The 23,024-nt window shown below is 40.9% G+C and overlaps 1 protein-coding gene across 3 annotated transcripts in view; it reads right to left on the bottom strand.

Annotated features, from left to right (window-relative positions):
- GRIA4 (glutamate ionotropic receptor AMPA type subunit 4) overlaps positions 1 to 23,024 on the bottom strand; it is a 316,531-nt gene that overhangs the window by 220,004 nt on the left and 73,503 nt on the right. For all 3 annotated transcript variants that reach the window (XM_074981809.1, XM_074981795.1, XM_074981800.1), the window contains exon 3: positions 2,262 to 2,501. In XM_074981809.1, the coding sequence (XP_074837910.1) occupies positions 2,262 to 2,501 (240 nt within the window). The remainder of the gene's footprint in view (positions 1 to 2,261; positions 2,502 to 23,024) is intronic.

The raw sequence follows: 23,024 nt of genomic DNA, 5'->3' as shown, positions 1-23,024 counted from the left end.
CCATATGTACTATTAACCTCATGATGTTGCTTCATATTTAAATTGAAGCCATTTTCCCATTATTAGACTGATTTTCAAACAGCCAGACCCAGGCATAAAGGAATGGGAAGCTGGGCCATGGACAGAGATGGAAACAGTCTCTTCTCCATGCCACATAAAATGTACACCACTAAAACAGCAACAATGTCTGCAAATACAGATTTAGGAGACTCAACCTGATTTTCACTGCCCTATAGTCCTGCAGAGCTCTAACCTCATCCAACTACACAGCCCACTTACATCTAATTCTCTGCTCTTAAAGAGATGGAGTTGAATTTTGTTCTCTGTTACACCAATATGATTCTCACAATTCCATTAGCTTCAGTGGTGTTTCTCCAGATTTATACCACTGAAAGTCAGAGCAAAATTCTTCTCTGTTGCTTTAGATTACCTCATTCTTTGCCATATTTTAGCTCTGCATCACCACCTCAATGAAACTTATATTTTCTTGTGAAGTGATGGTGACAATAATTTGGCAGCAATATATTTTTCTGAATTTTCGTATAGGGAATATGGCATCCCTAATAGCCGTCTTCTCTACAGCTGACCTAAATGTCTACAAATGAAAAGATTCATTCTCTTTTTCTCCTACAATAAACAGTATCAGCAACCCCACTACCAAAATTTGTTGTTCACAGACTCTCCAGTGCTGTACTCCGCCAGGCAGCAGACAAATATATATCTCTATATGAAAGATATATTGATGATGATTTCAGTGCGTTACAATAATTTATATATGGAGATATATGTATCTCACAGAGCTGAAAGGGACCTTCAGAGGTCATTGAGTCAAGACCTGTCACCATCCCCACCATTTTTTTCCTTAATCTATTTGCCCCAGAATCCTATATTGCCCCCTCAAGGATTGAACTAAAAGCCCTGGGTTAAGGAAGCTAATTCACTAACCACTGAACTATTTCCCCCGTCCCCTGTAAACCTGCTTGACCCTGATTCAGGCATGGTCCCCTCAAGGGCTGAGCTCACAACCCAGCATTTAACAAGCTGATGCTCAAACCACTTAGCCATCCTGCTACATAGTAGACATATATCATTATAAATTATGTTCTCCGACTGACCTTGGTGTAACTTGTTTGCTTGAAAATGGTGTCTGTGTAATTAAGCACCTGAAGTTAAGATGAGATGAGTGAAGGCAGGTTGTGGATTTTTGCCTCAATAATGTCATTGGCTTATTGGATGGAACACTGTCACACTTTTCTGCTACTGCTTCTCTCATCTGATTCTTTAATACTACTCCTTGATCACAGAACAGATTTTAATTTAGTATGACTTACTATTCTGAATAACTCGAAATTTACTATAGTAGTTCTAAAAACTTCATTCTCATGATGCATGAAAGGGCAAAAAGATTTTTGCCAGTTCTCTTCAGACCAAAATGGCCATTTGCACTGCCATTTTGAAGATTTGGGCTAGTGTAGATGTAACTTTTGTGTTTTGTCTTGTGTACATGAGGAAATTGACCAGTATAGCTACAAAGCAATAATTATTCCACCACAGGAATGCCTATCAGTTTGTCTAAGTAGGCAAGCCCCGTATTTTAGTGGATTCTGATCTTAGGTTTTGTCTACACTAAAAAGTGCAGGCATAGTAGCACAGCTGTGGCAGCACTTTAATGTGCCAATGTGGCCATGTCAGGAGCACTGGGAGAGAGGTCTCCCAGCTCTCTAGGTAGTCCACCTCCATAAAGGGAGTAGTTAACATGGCTCCCAGCACTATAGTCCAGTTTACATTGGTATTTTACAGCTCTGTAATTTGCTGCAGTCGAGGTGGGATTAGGGGAGGGGGAGGAGGCGGGGGTATTTTATTCACAGTCCTAAACCAGAAAGTTACAGCACACATAAAGTGCCAGTGAGAAATTAGCCTGAGTTCTGTATTTCCTGAAACACCTGTCATTTGGCCAAAATGAGTAAAACATACCTCTTTCTGCAGTGGCCTGGCATTGGCCACTGTCAGAAGACAGGTTTCTGGGCTAGGTAGACCTTTGCACTGACCCAGTGTGGCTATTCTTACATTTGTAATATATTATATAATTTAGTGCTTAGCACTTACAGATGAAGAAATTCTTCCTTTAGCTGCAAAACAACTCAAACTATTTCAGCCCACTAAACTGTATTTTATTTTCAAAATGCATAACACAACATAAAGATGCACAGTTGTCTCAAGAGTCAATCAAACCAAAGTGACAAGAAAGTTTTTCTACTTACCCCTGTCTGTGTCATAAAGGAAGACAAACCGGTTCCATTCATAATGGTCCAACAAACTTAGAAGCGCTCCCCGTAACGATGGCCGCAGCTGCAGCACAAATTGGCTCTCACCCTCAGTGGGGAAACTTGGTGTGATGAGGGAGATGTGCAAGGCGCTGCAGAATGAGGTCAAAGTATGTACTGATCTCTTATCATAGAGTCCAAAAATGGCAAAAACTCCTCTAGAGTACTGGGAGCAAACTGCAACAGAACAAAACACATTTCAACTAGTACCAAAATCTTTGACAAATACACACACACACAGTCCAGTGTTTATATAAAAATCATATTTATTTGGTAACCCTTTTGGATACAGATGATTTTAAATTATACTGTCTGGCTTTTTGTGCTAATTAAAAGAGCATGGATGAATTAAATAACAAATTAATATTTTGCATTCAAAAAGTCTGTCTGCAGTATCTGATGTTGTGAATGATGTGCTTGTTAGTACAAACTACATGCTATTCTATCTAAAGTTTTCACTGATTTATGTCAGTTATTTAGGCAACTCTGAGCTTTTATTTTAAATGGAAAAAGAGGTTGTCCTTTTCAGAAGTGTCTGCTGGTAAAAAAAAAATAATCGTAACCAGAAATGCAATATGCACATTATCAAATGAAACTATTTAGGACTATCATGCCCCTTCTCCCTAAACAGAATACTTCTCTGCATTAATTTCACCCTTACATATGTTGAATAGAAACTTAATCCATGAATGCTCCCATTGAGGAAAAGGGCAAACATATTTTAAAAAATAGGAACAAACAGAGCCTGGGAAATTGTGTATCAGTTAGTCTAACTTTGATTCCTGAAAAGATACTGGAACAAATTTTTAAAAAGTCATTTTGAAAGCACCTAAAGAATAATAAGGTTGATTATAAGGAATAGACAGAACAGATCATACACAAATCATAATAAATCAACTTAATTTTCTTCTTTGGTAAGAGTACTGGCCTGGTGGCTGGGAAGAAGGGGTAGACTTGATATGTGTTGATTTTTGTAAAACTCTTGACAGAGGATCACATATTTTCCTAAGCAAATGAGGAAAATGTGCTCTAGATGAAATTACTGTGAGGCGGGTGCACAACTTGTGGAAAGAATGTACTCAAAGAGTAGTTATTAATGGCGAACTGTCAAACTGGGAGGCCATATCTAGTGGGCTTCTCTGGGGTAAGTAGTGGGTTGGACCCTATTCAGTATTTTCATTAATGACTTGGATAATGGAGTGAATAACTTCCCATAATATTTGCAAATGATATCAAGCTAGGAGGTGTTCAAGCACTTCAGAGGATTAAAACTCACTGAAGTAACCACTTATCTTAATGTCCCATTGTCTTGTGGTGGGACAACAGCTGGAATGCCTAAGTGTAGCGTGGTTTTGACTTGTTCTTAGCCAGTGTTGTGATACAGAAGCTCATTTATGTTACTGGTTTGGTAAATTCTATATTGATAGACTAACCGCCAGTTTTGATGTGAGTCTAACCTGTTTCTCAGAGGCCTGTCCTGAATTTGGCACTCTCATCTGTGACCCACTGAGGCACAGTGACATTTAGGCCACAAACAGCAATCTTTCCTTGACATCCCTGCTTCTGTTTTACCTGAATCCCAATCCAACCAGCAGCAAAGTGTTCAAAGAGATGCTGTAGGGCCCATCTAGCTGTGATGTTGGCAGTCCCCATTTTCACAGACAGAAATGAAGGCTGGTGAGGCTGTGACAACTGGTCCAGCACTGAAGCAGAGACTCCAGCTGCAATGTTAATTTTATTGAATCTATGACACTTAAGACACTCCGTCCACTAGGCTGACTTGAAAGGGTCAGAGTGTGATCAGCAGCTGTCACTAGACAAGGAGGAGATGTCTGTCCCAAGTGGGGAAACAAAGAAGGCTGAATCACTTGTTCCTGAAACATCACAGCACTGGCCCTTTACCATAAGCAAGAGAAAGCACAGCCCAAGATCATCCTCAATTCTCCCATCACGGGCTGCAGCTATACTACAGAGATCCTTCAAAACAACATTTTCCAGAAGATCTCTTCTAAGAAAATTCTTTCTAAAGAGTGTGTCTACACACAAAAAAGTGGATTGAAAAAGTGATCTGCTCTTTCAATAGAGTCTATACAGCCCCTGCTCTTTCAAAAGAATGGACCAGGTATTGAAAAATCTGGTGCCATGAGGACTGTTCTTTGGAAAAAAAGGCCCATGGAGTGCCTACACATACTTTCTTATGAAAGAAGTTTTTGAAAGAGGGTGCTCTGCCTGATCTGGGAAGAGGACTTCTGGAAGAAGAGCTGCATTCTTTCAATTTTGGATTGAAAGAGTGCATTTTGTGTGTAGACACTTCCTGTATTCTTTCAAAAACAGGACCCCTTTTCTAAAAGAACCTGCTAGTGTAGATGAAGCGACAGAGAAAATAAAGAGAATGCTCTTAAGGGTATGTCTACATAGCAATAAAAGTTTCATGGCATGACCACAGCTAGACCGGGTCAATCAACTGAGGCTGTGGGACTTGGGCTGCAATACTAAAAATCACTGCAGCCTGACCTTTGGAACCCTCCAACTTCACAGGATCCCAGAACTTGTGCTCCAGCCCATCTACACAGCAATTTTGCAGCCCCAGAGCACAAGCCTGAGTTAGCTGACCTGGACTAGAACAATGAGAGATGGCAGGCCCTGTGGCGTGGGAGCAGCTGAGTGTATTTCCTGTGGGAATGCATCTAAGTATGCCCTGATTTCAGTGGAACTCTTCGGTGAGCAAGAAAGCTTGACTGCCCTTCCGGGGGACCCAGGGGCATCCTGTGCTTAAGGCAGAGGCAGATAGAGAGCATAAGAAAAGAAAGAAGGATTACTGGTTCTTCAAGAACCTCAGTGTACTGTTTGTGCATCTCCTTTCTTTAATTTTGGCAGTGTATATAGCTCTTTGTATTTTTCAGAAGTTATGCATGTAAAGGCAAGATGCTTAGAGGACCTTTCAATTGTGCATGTCATCCAGATTTTATTCTCATTGAGGCAGAAACCCAAACTCTAGAAAACTCAACACATTTCATGTTATTTTCTTTTTAATGCATTTTTCTTAGCAGCCCATAAAGTAACTCTCAAGAGAAAAACTAAATGTTTCTGAACGTTTGAAAAAATATCCTCATGTAACCCCTTTTCTCTCCTCCTTGGGTTACTTGGAAGCAGGCAGCACTCAGTTGTGTGTCTGTCTATGCACCTGATAGATTCAATATTAAAGGAGATCCTGAGTGTCCCAGTGGTGGTATCAGATAGTTGGGAATCCCTTTTCACTCCTGATTTCTAAAGCTCCATAAAATGGCAGTGCCTCCACCTGATTGGCCCCTGTACACACTTAATGCTGTGCCTTTGGAACTGCCAGGAAATTTATTTCAGTTATAATCTGGATTTAACTCCCAAACAGCAATTATAAATAGTATATGTCTAATAGATCACATAAGAATCAACAAACCTTTACTTAACTTAAGGAGACAGGGTTGCAGACTAAATATGAATTAAATGAATTATCAGCATACACACAAATAAATGAAACATAACTGGCCTGTACACTGCTCTCAGTTCGCCCACCACAGAGTGTACACTTTTTAATTATCACAGTTCCAGTTACTGGTTTGCATTGGTGTGGGCCTGTTGCTCACTGGATTGCAGATACCTTGGTGAGGGTTCTGTGTGTCAGTCCAGGCAAAGCAACAGGCAGACCAGGCCCTCTGAGCTGGAGATGACCTCTGCAGCACTTTACCAGACACAGATCAAGTCCCTTCCCTACAGTGTCTCTTATTAGCAGGCTGCAGCTCCACAAAGCAGTTCCTGACTGGGATAAAATTTCCCACTTGCTTTGACGCAGTCTGATTAATCAGCCTTAACTCTCCAACAACAGGAGACCACCATCTTCTTCTTCCAGCCTAGCCTAAAAGCCCCCTTTTCTTCTCAAAGCCTCATGGGAGTTGTCTCCAGTGTGACTGCCACACACAACAACTTCTGCTCGTGGTTTATTTTACTGGCATTGGCTTGGGAAGTTAGAAGTTTTAGTCCGGAAGTGGTGGAGAGAACATTCATAGCAAGGCAGGGCCAAGATCCTAAAGTGAACTCTGGGCAGGACAGTGCTTATCCCAACACAGAGCACCAATGATTTCACTGGGGGCCACCAACATGGAGCTCATTGTAGGATGTGGGTATTTAATAGCAAAACTAAGATGGAACTAGTGGGGGAGTGGGGCCTTGGAGAAAGGATAGGGCATTGGGACGGTGTGGGACAGGGGGCAGGATGGGATTTTCAGTTTTGTGTGATTAGAAAGTTGTCAATCCTACATGCTGCTTGCTCTGCACATGGAAAATTCCTGGCTCATTTTGCATGCCCCCTCACCTAAATACCTGAAGAATACAGTAAAAGGATAGTAATAATACATGTGGGCAGGGAGAGGCTTAATTAAGATTTTGCCAAAAAGGTAAATTAAATAACAAATAATTGACCTGTGAAAGTGATCTCCTAAATTAGAAGTCCTGTGACACCTTATAGACAAACAGATATTTTGGAGCGTAAGCTTTCTTGGGCAAAGACACACTTCATCAGATGCATGAGTGGGGGAGTGGTTTCAGAGGGGTATTTAAAGAGTGGGGTCCCAGTACAAGGGAGGGCCAGAGCTGACAAGGTCTATTCAGTCAGGGTGGAAAAGGCCTATTATCAGTAGTGTGTATGAAGAAAGGAAAAAACAGGCCAGATAAGACAGGGGGAATATGGCCCATTGTCAGATTAATGTGGAGATGTTAACACCTCGGGCAGAGAAGCTCCTTTTGAAGAACAAAAAGCAGTCAAGTAGCACTTTAAAGACTAGCAAAATAGTTTATTGGGTGCGCTTTCGCGGGACAGACCCACTTCTTCAGACCACAGCCAGACCAGAACAGACTCTCTGTTACTATTCCTTTTGTAAGGTGTGAGCCACTCCCAGTCTCTGTTTAATCCTTGGTTAATGGAGTCAAATTTGCAAATAAATTGCAGCTCAGAGATTTTGCTCTCCATTTGATATTTGAAATTTCTTTGCAGTCCTGAAACAAATAAATTTCAAAAATCAAATGGAGAAAGAAATCTCTGAGCTGCAATTTATTTGCAAATTTGACTCCAGTGGGAATGAACAGGACAGAGCAATTATTCAATGATCCATCCACTGTTTTTCAGGAGATACCCAGAGCATAGGATTGTGTCTCTGACCATCTTGATTAGAAGCCTTTGATAGATCTATCTTCCATGAATTTCTGATTCTTTTCTGGCCTTCCCAACATCCACTGGCAAAAATGTTCCACAATCTCTGACTGCTTTTTTTGAAGAGGTAAGTCCTTTTCTTTGTTTTAAACTTGCTTACTCTTAATTTCATTAGCTGACCCCTGATTCTTGTGCTCACCCCTTCTGATAAGTACTTCCCTGTTTACTTTCTGACATCATCCCTGATTTTATAGACCTCTATCATATATCCTTTTAGTCATCTCTATGCAAGATGAAGAGTGTCACTATTCTTATTCTGTCCTTGTGTGGAAGCTATTCCATACACTTAATCCTTTTTTTGTCTTTCTCTGCACTTTTTCCTGTTTAAAGATATCTTTTTAATATGAAGTGACCAGAAGTACATACTATTCAAGGAGTGAATATACCATATATTTATAGAGGGGCATTATGACATTTTCTGTTTCATTATCTATCCTTTTTCTAATGGTTTCAATCATTGTTAGTTTTTTGCACGAGTGGATATTTTCAGAGAACTATCCCAAATGACTCCAAGATCTCTTCCTTGAATGATAAAAGCTGATTTATATCCCACCATAATTTTGTATGTACAGTTGGGATTATGTTTTGCAATATGCATTGCTTTGCATTTATCAGCAATGAATGTCATCTGCCATTTTGTTACGCAGTCACCAGTTTTCTGATATCCCTTTGTAGCTCTCACAGTCAGCATTAGACTTAACCTTATACTTGATAAACCTGGACTTTAGCAAAGCTTTTGACACTGTCTCTCACAGTATTCTTACTAGCAAGTTATATGGACTGGATACATGGATGGTAATGTGGATAGAAAGCTGGTAAGACTGTCGGGCTCAAAGGTTTGTGATCAATGGCTCAGTGTCTGGTTGGTAATCAGTATCAAGCAAAGTACCCCAAGAGAGGGTCCTGGGGCCAGTTTTGTTCAACATCGTCATTAATATCCTGGACTGGTGGTGGATTGCAACCCCAGGAAATTGCAGATAACATTCAGATAAGGGAAGAGGTAAATATGCTGGAGAGTAGAGACAGGGTCCAGAGTAACCTAGACAAATTGCAAGACTAGGCCAAAGGAAATCTGATGACGTTTAACAAGGACAAGTGCAGAGTCCTGCATTTAGGACATAAAAATCCCAAACACTGTTAGAAGTTGGGGACTGACTGGTTAAGTAGCTGTTCTGCAGGGAAGGACCTAAACATTATAGTGCATGAGAAGCTGGACAAGAATCAACAATGTGCCCTTGTAGCCAAGAAGGATAATAGTATATTGGGGTGCATTAGTAGGAGCATTGCCAGCAGAACTTGGGAAGTGATATTCCCCTTAGTTAGGCACAGGCAAGGCCACATATGGAATATAATGTCCATTTCTGGGCCTCCATTTCTGGGATTTAGTTGGGATTTGTCCTGCTTTGAGCAGGGGATTGGGCTACAATATCCTGATGTCTCTTCCAACCCTATGATTCTATGATGAACTATCTTGAGTAACTTTGTATCATCTGAAAATTCTTCCATTTCACTGTTCACCTCCTCTCCCAGATCATTTATGAATGTTGCACAGTACTTGTGCCCATACAGACCACTAGGGACACCATTATCTAATCTAACTCCTGTGAAAACTGCCCATTTATTCCTACCCTTTGCTTACAATCTTTTAAGAAGTAACTGAGGCATGAAGGTGACTTCCTTCTCATACCTTGACAGCTTTGCGTAACAGCCTTTGGTGATAGAGCTTGGCAAAAGGCTTTCTGATAGTCAAAATTCACTATGTCAGCTGCATCACCCTCATCCACAACCCTTGTTGACACCTTCAGAGAATTCTAGTGAATGGAAGAGCCAGGATTTCCTGTTCAAAAGGCCATGTTGTCTCTTTTCCAACATACCATGTTTATCTAGGTGTCTGATCAATTTGTTCTTTACTATGCTTTCCATCAATTTGCCTGTACTGAAGTTAGATTTTCTGTTCTGCAATTGCCTGGATCACCTCTGAAGACTTTTTTTTTTTTTGTAATTGGCATTTTTCTATCCCTCCAGTCCTCTGGTTCAGAGGCAGATTTAAGTAACAGGTTACGTGACACAGTTAGCAGTTTTGCAATTTCGTATTTGATATCCTTCACAACTCTGTGGTGAATACTTGCAGGCTAGGAACCTAAACAGGAATAAAAGACCAGTCACAAATATACTGCAGACCAAAGGTTAAACACTGGTCCCATTGAAGTCAATGGCAAACTCCCGTTGACTTCAGCAGAGCCAAGATTTCATCCCTAAAGTATAACACTTATTCAGGAGCAAAGGTGCTCTGAACTCTTACAAAACTATGAGCATCCCCTGAACTCTAATGACGAATAAAAGCTTCAGATCTGCATGAACAAGATTCCCAGTGAACAAAGGACAAATCTGAAGATGCAATTAGTTAGATGATTTATTTGCATTGTGTGTCATGAAAACTTGGACACAGCTCTCAGAACTGATCCATTTCATTATGTGATATGTAATTTCCTTCAATCTATATTCAAATTCAGGGAACAACAACAAGAAAAATTAACAGCATTTCTCTGCAGCATTTGCTTCTGACAAAAGAGTGCAAGCTTTTATGAAATCTGCTTCCGCATCCCATTTTTTAATGAAACAGAACAAAGAGAAGTCTGCATTTTGTTTTAAGAAATAATCCTTTAAAGGTCTAATTCTCTACCCAAGTCAGCTTTCCTGTTTCCTTTTATCTTGAAAAGGGAGAAAATAGGCTCTTTTCCCTTTTTTCTGCTTTTAAAACATCCGTGCTATTTAAAGAGGGAGGGCTTCTTGTGAACTGTGCAGTTGATTCTCGTAAAATAGCATTTTAAACATAGTAACTTAATCACAGGCTTTTCTTAGTCAAAGGGAAAAAAAAACTACTTATAATTTAAAAAAAATCCTCAGCAATTTCTCTATAGTTGGGGATTATTTCCATGAATGCTGCAGTTTGACAGGCAAAACTATCACTGAATGGAACTTACTGAATGTAATGGAAGTTTGGAAGCAGGAGGCTCACACTGACCTGTAGCTAGGACTTTAGTTTTGCCTTCTGAGGTGGTGACTTTGCACGTAGATTTACGGACCTATGGCCAAGTCTACACCGGCAAATCATAGCACAATAAATCACCTCCCAGGGCTGTAACTACACTGGCAAGGCACCTAGTGCTCAATAACTCTGCAGATGCTACGCATCCTGAGAAGCATATAGCTGTCTGTGCAGCAGCTGAAGCACTGGGGCGCTACAGTGTGGATACTTCCATTGTGTGCTGTGCTGTGACTGGCTTCCAGAAGTGGTCCATAATCCCTCCAGTGGTGACTCTGCTCACAATTTTTGAACTCAGCTAGCTGCTCTGCAGGCATGCCCAGACACCCATTTAAAGCTCCATTTTGGACAGTCCACATGCTGTGCTGATCTCCTCTGGGATCCGGAGCAAGCCATCCAGGTGTCTTTCCCACCCACTCCCTCACACACCCTTCCTGACCCCCCAACCCCTGGTGTTGGTACGCCTGCCTCTTGTTAGGAGAAAAGGAAATCAACGGGAGCGAGTCTCACGTTGACCTCCCTTAATGGAATAGTAACAGAGAAATAGCCATGTTAGTCTGTATTCTATCAAAACAAAAAAGCAATCATGTAGCACTTTAAAGAATAACAAAATAATTTATTAGGTGATGAGCTTTCATGGAACAGGCCCACTTCTTCAGATCTATAGCCTTACCAGAACAGACCCAATATATAAAGCACAGAGGTCCAAAAATTGTTATCAAGGTTGACAAATCAGAAAAAAATTGTTATCAAGTTTGGCAAATCAGATAGAAGAGCTGTCACATTATACAGCAATTACCTCACCCATTATAAGGACTCTTTCACATACTTTGATATTTGACCTAACACTTAACTTCCCCACCCCAAACCCCACTCTTTCTGCTCTTCTGTCTGATTTGCCAACCTTGATAATTCTTCTGGTTTGTCAACCTTGATAACAATTTTTGGACCTCTGCACTTTATATATTGAGTCTGTTCTGGTAGAGCTATAGTTCTGAAGAAGTGGGTCTGTCCCATGAAAGCTCACTACCTAATACATTATTTTGTTAAGTCTTTGAAGTGCTACATGTTTCTCTTAGTGAAGAACACATGGAAACCCAAATTAAGGTACATGGATTCAACTCTAACTGCATAATTAATACAGATGGAATTGCATATCTTAATTCAACCTTGTGGTGTAGTGCAGACCTGCCTTCAGAGATGCATTTCAATGAGAGCACTCATGTAATTGGAGTTAAGCATGTGTTTAAGAGTTTTTCTGGATCAGGACCTTCATCTTTTATTTTCACTCAATATCTTAAAGCCCTCTAAACATTTGTGTCAACATTATCTGAACCACCACAAATTCTAAGCTTCTCTCTAATAAAGTTGAGACCAGATCTGAAAACTGTACCATACAGACTTATTTCACCTTGTCCTGTGATGCCTATGTATTTGAACACTAATATTGCACTTTTGTTTTAGCTGCTACATGTCCTTGCAAATTTATGTCTAATTTGCTGTGCACTATCATCTGTACTTTTTTTCCAGACTTATTCCCTTCCAGCAAACATATTGAGGAGCTTACAATTTTCCAAGATGAATACAATTTTTATTTTCTAATCCTGTTTTTAATTTCTCTTGGTCCCTTTTTAATTTTCCTCTGACCTCAATGGCATTATAACTCCTGCCAATTTAATACAATTTATGAATTTCCATGTTCCAGTGTCAAGACAGGAGCATGATTCGCTTCCATTTAAATTGCATAAAAATTGGCAGGTATTTAGAACTCAGTCTAATGTCAATGAAAATCTTTTGATTTTTCAGTAACATATTGTTCGTAATCTCACTCAGTATAGGCAAGCAGAATTCAATTTGGGAAAAGTGATCTATTTTTCCAAGGTAAAAATAGAGATGTTCCTTTCTTTTTGTTCTGAATAACAAAAATGCTAAAAGAAATATAACTCCGTCACAAAGCCTCTCGGGGTTCAATGCCAGTCCCAAACCTGGATAAAGGAGAAGGGCTGGTCAGATGAATGTTGATGCACAGATCATGAAACCAAAATATGAATGAAATCTTTTGCCAGTACAAACAACTGATAAAAGATGCTGGCTTGGACACTGCCCGAATAAACTAGGTCCATGGCACCAATCGAACGATTAGGGTTGGTCGATGAGTTGGCACCAAAAGAATATTACAGCTAACACATATATTATCAATTGCAATGTGGAATGTCTGTGGATGACTGGAAAGTTAGAGTTGCTTTGAAAGGAGATGGAGATGTACCAATGTGATATACTTGGACCGGTGGAGATGTGTTAGATGGCATTGGGAGAGATGTGTGGTTGCGAAGTCATCTGGTCAGAGAATGAAAAGAAGGATGAGACAGGAGTCAGATTACTTCTTAGCAAAAAACTAGAGGAGCATTGTTAGGATACAAACCGGTGAGTGCAAGAATGATGGTAGCAAGACTTGAAGCAAAACCCTTCAACGTCTCAGTTGTTCAGGTGTATGCACCCAGATCAGACAGTACAGTGGAAGAGATTGAACTATTCTATAAAGACATGACAAAAACGCTGGAGGAGATACCAAAGTGAGATACATTGATCATCGGAGAAGATTGGAACGCGAAGGTCAGAACAGATAATGAAGGTTGGGAGAGAGTCATGGGAAGGTTTGGATATGGAGAAAGAAATGAACAAGGTCAGAATGTATTAGAGTTTATTACAGGGCATGAGCTGGTGATCTGCAAAATAGGATTCCAACAAAAGATCTTTAGGAAGTGGACATGATGACTGAATGACGGGAAGTCCAAGCACATGATAGATATGATCTTGATAAGAAGATGGGTACCATCAGTACAGCAGTGCCAAACTTTCCAAGAAGTGGATACAGACATGGACCACAGTCTAGTGGTCACAAACATCAAGATGAAACTCAAGAGAAAGTATCAGACACAATTTAAGAAAAGAAGAGACATGGCAAGGCTTGGTGAGGAAGAAATAGGGAATGGTTACAGAGCAGCACTCAAAGAGAAGATTGGGAATGCAGGCACAGAGAAATACCTCAATAAAGCCGTGTCTACAAGTGCACGCTATTTCGAAGTAGCGGCGGCAACTCTGAAATAGCGCCCATCACGGCTACATGTGTTGGGCGCTATTTCGAAGTTGAAATCGACGTTAGGCGGCGAGACGTCGAAGTCGCTAACCCCATGAGGGGATGGGAATAGCGCCCTACTTCGACGTTCAACATCGAATTAGGGAACGTGTAGACGATCCGCGTCCCGCAACATCAAAATAGCAGGGTCCACCATGGCGGCCATCAGCTGGGGGATTGAGAGACGCTCTCTCTCCAGCCTTTGCGGGGCTCTATGGTCACCGTGTGCAGCAGCCCGTAGGCCAGGGCTTCTGGCTGCTGCTGCTGCAGCTGGGGATCCATGCTGCATGCACAGGGTCTGCAACTAGTTGTCGGCTCTGTGTATCTTGCACTGTTTAGTGAAAGTGTGTCTGGGAGGGGCCCTTTAAGGGAGCGACTTGCTGTTGAGTCTGCCCTGTGACCCTGTCTGCAGCTGTGCCTGGCACCCTTATTTCGATGTGTGCTACTTTGGCGTGTAGACATTCCCTCGCAGGGCCTATTTCGATGTGGTGCTGCGCAACGTCGATGTTTAACATCGACGTTGCCAGCCCTGGAGGACGTGTAGACATTATTCATCGAAATAGCCTATTTCGATGTCGCCACATCGAAATAGGCTACTTCGATGTCGGGTTCACGTGTAGACGTAGCCTAAGAGAAGCTAGCAAGAACGGTGCAGGTGCTAAATGAGGAGGGGAAGCAGTATGGACTGATTATGAATATTGATAAAACAAAACCAATGGTATTTGGAGATAAGGAAATAGGAAGTAAAATTGTTGTAGATGGGATCAAACTAGAGAAAGTAAAGAAGTTCACATATCTGGGAAGCAACATAACATGTGATCTAGATTGTAAGAAGGAAATAGCATCTAGAACAGCGAAAGCAAGAGCAAGTTTGAAGGTGATGGAAAAGCAAAGCCATTAGCTTAGGAACAAAGTTGAGCATCTTGAAAACGTGTATCACCATGTTGTACAGATGTGAGACATGGAGAATAACAAAGAATTCAAACAGAAGGTAATCTTTCGAAAGAAGTTGTTATAGAAAGATCCTGAGAATAGGATGGATGCAGAAGGTCACCAGTGAGGAATTATATAGGAAAATACAGCCGAAAGAGAACTTGCTGCAGAAATTTATACAACAGAAGTAGCAGCTATTTAGGCATACCTGCAGAATGAACAATGAATGAAAAATCAAGACCCTGGTATATGGCAGAATGGGTGGTTCAAATAGAAGAGGCAGACCCACAGAGAATGGGTACACGATATAGTAGATTGGTGCAGAGCTAATATACAGAAACTAAGCCACTCCACATGGGACGGGGAAAGATGGAAGGAAATAGTGAGGGAAGCATCAGACACCAACAGATGCTGAGCCCATGATTATTGTTGATGATGATGGATCCATGGACTGTAAGATGGATAGAAAGCTGGCTTGACAGTCGGGCCCAACGGGTAGTGATCAATGGCTGAATATCTGGATGGCAGTCAATTTCAAGAGGAGTGCCCCAAGGCTTGGTTCTGGGGCAGTTGCTGTTCAACATCATTATTAATGACCTGGATGAGGGACTGGATTGCACCCTCAACAAGTTTGCAGACGACACTAAGCAGGGGGAGATGCAGATATGTTGGAGGGAAGAGATAGGATACAGAGTGATCTGGATAAATTAGAGGACTGGGCCAAAAGAAATCTGATGCAGTTCAACAAGAAGAAATGTAGAGTCCTCCAACTGGGACAGAAGACTCCCAAGCATTGTTATAGGCTGGGGACCAACTGGCTAAGCAGCAGTACAGTGGAAAGCGACCTAGGGGTTATGGTGGATGAAAGGCTGGATATGAGTAAACAGTGTGCCCTTGTAGCCAAGAAGGCTATTAGGGTGCATTAGGAGGAGGAGTATCATACAATCATAGAATCATAGGGCTGGAAGGGACCTCAGGAGATCATCTAGTCCAGCCCCCAGCTTCAAGCAGGATCAACCACCTTACAAGCAGATGTATAGAATTGTTTATTTCCCTCTGTTTGGCACTGGTGAGGCCACATCTGGAATATTGTGTCCAGTTTTGGGCCCCCCCCCCCAGTATAAAAAGGATGTGGATATGCTCAAGCAGGTTCAGCAGAAGGCAACAAAAATGATTAAGGGGTTGGAGCACATGACCTATGAAGAGAGGCAGAGGGATCTGGGCTTAATTAGTTTACAAAAGAGAAGACTGAGGGGTGATTTAATAGCAGACTTCAACTTCCTGAAGGGGAACTCTAAAGAAGATGGAGAGAAATTGTTCTCAGTGGTGACAGATGGCAGAACAAGGAGTAATGATCTGAAGTTACAGAGGGAGAGTAGATTGGATATTGGGAAAAAAAATCCATCAGGAGGGTGGTGAAGAAGTGGAAAGCACTGCATAGAGAGGTGGTGGATTCTCTATCCCTCGAGGTTTTTAAGTCCCAGATGGACAAGGTCCTGGCTGGGATGATTAGATGGGGTTGGTCCTGCTTGAAGCAGAGGGCTGGGCTAGATGACCTCCTCAGGTCCCTTCCAGCCCTATGATTCTATGATAAAGAATGTTCATACCAATGAGGAATGGACCAAGGCATCCTTATTGAAAAACCAATAAAGTCAACTGCCATCCTCTAGACAATGTAGGTTAGAAAAGTGCATTAAAACGCTCCAATCTTGTATGCTGGCTATTATCAAATTTACTGTATAATTTAAACAATTTAAATTTAACACCAATTACACTTGATCACGTTTTAGAAAACTGTATAATTTGATTACACTGGCATTTAAATGTCAAGTATTTTTTTCTGCATTTCCTTTCCCATGATTGCTGACATGCAAGAAATGTTTCTACTTGGACGACTGGAAGAGTTTGGGGTTTCATTACTCCTCCACCTCCACAGCAATTAATTATGATGTCACAAAACTATACAATAACATTGTAGCTGTGAAAAAATTAGGCTAATAAGGACTGAGAAAAATGGTGTTGATGAATTCTTGATCTGAAGGGGAAGAGATATTACAGTACCCAATGGCTACAAAACTCCTGGGGCATGCACACACAAAATGCATTTTGTCAACAGAAACTGTCAATAAAGAAGATACGTACATGCTCTGAGGGCCCCTTTGTCGACAGAATGGATCAAAATATCAATGCACTCTTGTGTGTAGACATGATCTGTCAACAGACATTTTGTTGAAACATTTCTTCTGACAGTAATTTCTGCAGACAGATTGCTGTAGTGTAACTGTAGCCAACGGGATATAAAAGCAGAATTCTTTCTTCTGCTTTCAAGCTTGTTCTGTTATTTTAATTGGATGATCAAAGCAGGACCAAAACACATGGACTATGTCTACACAAGAGGATTTTCCCAGCAAAATTGGGGGTATTTTGGAAAAAAACATGGCACATCAACACACAAAGGCTGTGTCTACACGTGCCCCAAACTTCGAAATGGCCATGCAAATGGCCATTTCGAAGTTTACTAATGAAGCGCTGAAATGCATATTCAGCGCTTCATTAGCATGTGGGCGGCAGCCGCGCTTTGAAATTGACGCTCCTTGCCGCTGCGCAGCGCATCCAGACGGGGCTCCTTTTCGAAAGGACGCCACCTACTTCGAAGTCCCCTTATTCCCATGAGCTCATGGGAATAAGGGGACTTCGAAGTAGGCGGCATCCTTTCGAAAAGGAGCCCCGTCTGGACGTGCCGCACGGCGGTAAGGAGCGTCAATTTCGAAGCGCGGCTGCCGCCCGCATGCTAATGAAGCGCTGAATATGCATTTCAGCGCTTCATTAGTAAACTTCGAAATGGCCATTTGCATGGCCATTTCGAAGTTTGGGGCACGTGTAGACACAGCCAAAATGTGCTTTCTCACTGGTTTGTCAACAAACCTTGGCACATCTGCCGGCAGCATTATACTACTCCACATTCAGGGGTAACACTTTTGTTGACAGTTTATTGTCATCAAAAAAGTTGTAGACACTCCAGGGCCTCTTTTGTCAACAGACAGGGCTTCCAGTTCACTGAGCAGCCCTGTTTGCTGAGCTTCTGGTCAACCATTCTGTTGAGAGAGGGCTGGGGAGTCTGGCTGCTCTCTGTCAACAGAGTGGATTGCTCTTTTAATCTGCTTTTGTGTGTTCCTACATGTAAATGATTTTCCTAAATATATTATTAATTATTTGCACTGTCATAGTATCTAGACACCCCAGTCATAGCCAACAACTCTATTGCACAAGGTGATGCTCAAAGAACAAAATGATGGTCCTTGCCCCAGTTACCAACCCACTGATCTGTAATCCACCTTATAAATAAAAGAATCAAGGTACAAGATGAATGACACACAATGGCAGTGTCTACACTACAAAAATAACTTTGAAGTTGCTTCGTTCAAAGTACAAATTTGAAGTAAGCAACTTCAAAGTAAAGTGTCTACACACACCCTGCTTCGAAATTAAACTTTGAGGTAGGGCACTACTGCATTCCCAGTAATGGAGTAAGGACTTCGAAGCTGGACTCCCTACTTCAAAGTTTAATTCAAAGTAAGGAAAAATGTGCATAGACTCTCTGCTGACTACTTCGATGTAGTGAATAACTTCAAATTTAACTTAGAAGTTAGTTCCTAGTGTAGACGCACCCAATAATGGTCATAATGGTAAAAGGTGATACCACTAAGAAGTAGTGAAATGCTTTCAGCTTTAATAGTATAGGTAAGAATAATCATCAGCACTAAGGAATGTAAATATTTCAGGCTCATATTTTTAACCATTTCCAACATAAGGATCGATGTGTGCATTGTGCTTCTTGGCAGAAAAGTAGATAGAGAAGGAAGAATCTTCAAGGGGCGGATAATGATTTATAGCCTTTTCCCTCTAAAAACTTGACCAATATCAGTAGTGATGATATTTTTAACTGTTATATCCAGTGGCTATGTTAAAATAAAATGGATCAGTTCTCACTGGACAGGTGCCCAGAACTATAATAATTAGTTGCCATTTAATGCACAGGATGTCATTAATAAGAAACTGAAAAATATGTGTATTAAGCCTTTTTTGGTTGAGCTTTTTTATAAGTAACTTGCAAATAACCAAATTCTCCAGATTTATTTTACTGAGGAATGTAAATTAACTTGGCTGAGGCCAGGATTTCATGTTTCCTGAGGACAGACAATGTGAACTGCTCGGTTTTGGCCCAACATTCTCTAACTAGGTCATGTGCATTCAGTCAGTGTGTTTATTGCATGATTGAGAGGACTCATTTGAGGAAACATCAAAAAGTAATATGTATATTATTTAGAACCTTACATAGTAAACCTTATTGGCTATGGTTACATTACAGCTATCTGTCGACAGAAGTCACTTTTGGGAGACTTTTCCCAACACAACTTCTGTCAACAGATTGCGTGTAAACACATAAAAACAATTTGGGAGAGTGCTGCACTCTGTCAACAGAGCAACTGGACTGCCTGGCTGCTCTCTCGATAAAATAGGCACCCAGAAGCACAGCAAACAGGGCTGATCATTGTTGTGGATGCCCTGTCTGTCAAGAGAGACCCCCTTGGGGTGTTTACACAGCTGTTTTGTCAACTGAAATCTGTCGACAGCAGTTATATTCCTCAAAGTTTTGAGGCAGAACACTGCCAGAGAAAGTGCTGGGTTTTGTCAACAAACTGTTGACAAAACCCATTTTGTGTATAAATGCGCCATGAATTTTGTTGACAAAGCCCCTGACTGATCAACGAAACTCTCTAGTGTAACCATAGCCATTGAATAGTTACAGTTACCACTGTTTTTTAAAATTATTTTGTGATAATTGGAGTGTAACAATTTGTATTTTACTTCAGTCTGTTTTTAATCTATAAAGTAACTGTACTCTGAAAAGTGACACTAATCATGGCATTGGGGCATTTCATGTTTTTGTGTCAGTTCTTTACATCATAAATCATAAATTTTATCAAAAGGGGCAGGGTGTTTCTTTCTTATTGCTGGTGCTGCAAATCCAGGATGTGAGCATTAAGATGGAATCCTTCCTTTTTGCACGTCATCACCAGCAACGAAGTCCAACTTTGTTCTGAGTTCTATCTATGCAATTCTATCATCACGTGTGACTTCATTAGTTTCTTTGTCTTTAGAATTCCTTCCCTATTCCCCATGTTAGATATGATCAGAATAAAGTGTTGTCCATGGTACAAGGTAGGGAACCAGTGACTCCTAAATCATTATCCTACCTCTCCAATAACTTACTTCTAGCTATGGACAACTTTTCTGTTTCCCCATCTATAAATCAGAGGCTATGTCTAGATTAGAGGGTTTTGTCAGCAAAATGGCCATTTTGTCAACAAAATCCACAGAGTGTCCAGATTCCAAAGGGCGGTCTGTCAACAATAGGTTGGCACAACACAGCAGTTTTGTCAACAGCTGTAACCTGCTCACCACAAGGAAGAACACCTGTGCCAACAGAGATCTGTCAACCAAAAAGCCAGTCTTGATGTTCCGGGGGGCTTCTTTTGACAGACTGGGCTTCCAGGACACCAGGGAACCCTGTCTGCTGTGCTTCTGGTTGGCTGTTTTGCCGATAGTGTGGCCAGGCAGTCTGGCCACTCCCTGTCGACAGAGTGGATCACTCTTTTGATCTGCCCTGTGGTCTTGCTGTAATCTGTCGACAGAAGTTTTGTTGGAAGATATCTTCTGAAAAAAACTTCTGATGACAAATCCCTATAGTCTAGAAATAGCCAGAGATGATAACACTTAACTGTCTTGCAGAGGTGTTGATATATGTAAAGAGTTTTGAAGATGAACTATGTAAGTATTTATTCTAAATATAAAAAATAAACATTTTTTATTACCAGTTACTGGACTGTTTTTCAGGAAAATCCTTCAGCACCTTTGATTTTTAAAAAATAATTTAAAATTAGAATTCAAGTCCTTCCTTGAGCATAGATGACTTGTTCAGTGTTTATTTCATGGAAGAAGATGATTTTTAAATGTTCAGGTCTGTCCTGTTCTTCCAGGTCTCAGTTTGCAAGGGTAAAATTTTTCCTGAATTTCAGCTACTTTAGACATCACTCAGAGATTCTTTCTTTCTGCTATGTTGAATTACTGTTCCATTCTGTAGACTCAGTGTTCCAATGATCTAGCTTCACTGTCATTTTTTTCACATTTTGCAGCTTGTCTAGTTTTCCCAAGATAATGCAATGATCATAGCTAAGGGATTCTTCAGACATGTAGACTCCACTTACTATGGACACATTATGTCAAAACAACACCAGGGAATTACACTTTGCAGAGGACCAAAAGACAAGGCCTTAAGATCTGTGCTATCATTTCTCTCCCACCCACTTGCTATGCCTTTAGCTTGGTTCTCTGCTTTTTTTTTTAAGTACCAGCCATTCCACAGACCCTCCCACAACTGTGCCTCTGGGAACCAAGTATTAGAAAACCTTGAGATACTAAACGGAAATGATTGGCATGCGATTCTGGAATTGTGTCACTGTCCATTTTCCCTTTTTGTCACCAAAATAGATCTTCCACTTGAGGAAAATGATCATTTGTTTTGTCTTTTTTTTGTGCTACAAAAGACATCTCTCCATACTTCTAGATCCCACACAATGATTTAGCAAGAAATACAAGCAGAATACATAACATAAATATACTACCGACAACTATGAGTCAGAGGGAAGACAAATTGCACCTAAAATAGAATGATGAAGATACTATTCCACTGCCAGTAAGCCTCAATCCACTTTCTTTTCAAAAGAGTAAAGGGGGAAGATTTTGTGCAGACAGCCTGAAAGATTAAAGAGTTCAGACTCTAACTCACCAATTTAGGTGCAGGTTTCAGAGTCAAAGAGCCTGTGTGGTGCAGGTCTTTTCAGGAATCCCCTCCTTTAGAAACAAGGATTAGTGATAGTTCAAATATTAGCAAATTTCCATTGCAAAACTGGATGGCTGTGTCTACACTTAGAGGAAACTTCAAAATAGCCATGCAGCAAATAGGAATGAGGGGATTTCGAAGTTGCCGGCGTCCTTTCAAAAAGGACCCCCATCTGGACAAGCCGCATGGGAGCGAAAAGCAGCAATTTTGAAGTGCTGCAGCTGGAGACATACTAATGAGGCATTGAATATGCATTTCAGCGCCTCATTAGTAGTTTTTGCAATGGCCATTAGCATGGCTATTTCAAAGCTTTCTCTAAATGTAGACGTAGCCAATAGGTATTAGCTCAGGTGTATTTTTATTTTTGGTACTTTAAAGATTAAATCAGATTTGAAACTTTGACTAATAAGGGACTATTATTTTACTGCATCACAATGCAATAGCAAAAGATAACTTTGACACGTAAATGCTGTTTGAAAGTCTGATAAATGATGATGGAAAAGTTAGGTTATCAAGTTTTAGGTCAGATGGGACCACCAGATCATCCAGTTTGACCTCCTGTACATCAAAGGACATTGAGTACCCACATGTTGATTCTAACAAATTAAAATTAGAATAAAATATTACAACCAGTAGGAGAATAGAATATTATGTGCCACAGGTAGAGAATAGGAAGCCAAGTGCATCACTGCCCTAGACCCCTACAATGGTGGGGAACATGAGATGTACTCAGATAATTCTGGCAAGTTACCTGAACTCACATGCTGCAGAGGAAGACTAAAATCCCCAAAGGAATTGCCAATGTGACCTGGAAGAAAATTTCACATATGGTGATCAGCTAGACACTGAGCATGGGTGCAAGGACAGGCCAGGCAAACACCTGAGAGAGCATGCTCTGTGTCATCTGAGGGCCCTGGTCCTCCCTGACCAATGTCCCATGTCCAGCCACGGCCATCCCTGATGCTTCAGAAGGAGGTTAAGGTGCATCCATCCAGAATACATAGGAGGTATGTATGCAAAATCCCTTCCTGACTCTAGCAAGTAACTAGCTGATACCCTGAAGCAGGAGCTTTTAGAAACCTATGACAAACAGGAAGTGATTTCATAGACTATTGAGACCTGCCTCCTAGCATTACGAACAACCTGAACAGAAAATTGCTCTCAGGTTTGTTCATCCTTCTCTTTAAACTAATTAAATTGTTTGTGCCATAGGCAAAGAGCATGCTGTTATATTGTCACAGTAAGAAACGTACCCAGCCATGCACAAAACATTGATTCACGAGAAATGATTGGACTGTAAGCATTCTGTGGCAGAGGCCATCTATTTATCTCCAAGGGAGTCCTGGTCCAAGTCTGGGACTCCTAGGTATCACCACAATCAAAATAAATTAATACAAGTGATCCGAATGACTAATGATTTCTTGCCATGAACTATCAAA

The sequence above is a fragment of the Carettochelys insculpta genome, chromosome 1 (genome assembly GCF_033958435.1).
Source record: "Carettochelys insculpta isolate YL-2023 chromosome 1, ASM3395843v1, whole genome shotgun sequence".
Classification (NCBI taxonomy): Eukaryota; Metazoa; Chordata; order Testudines; family Carettochelyidae; genus Carettochelys; species Carettochelys insculpta.
The sequence above is the reverse complement of the archived record's forward strand: the minus strand, read 5'-3'. Positions and strand labels throughout refer to the sequence as shown.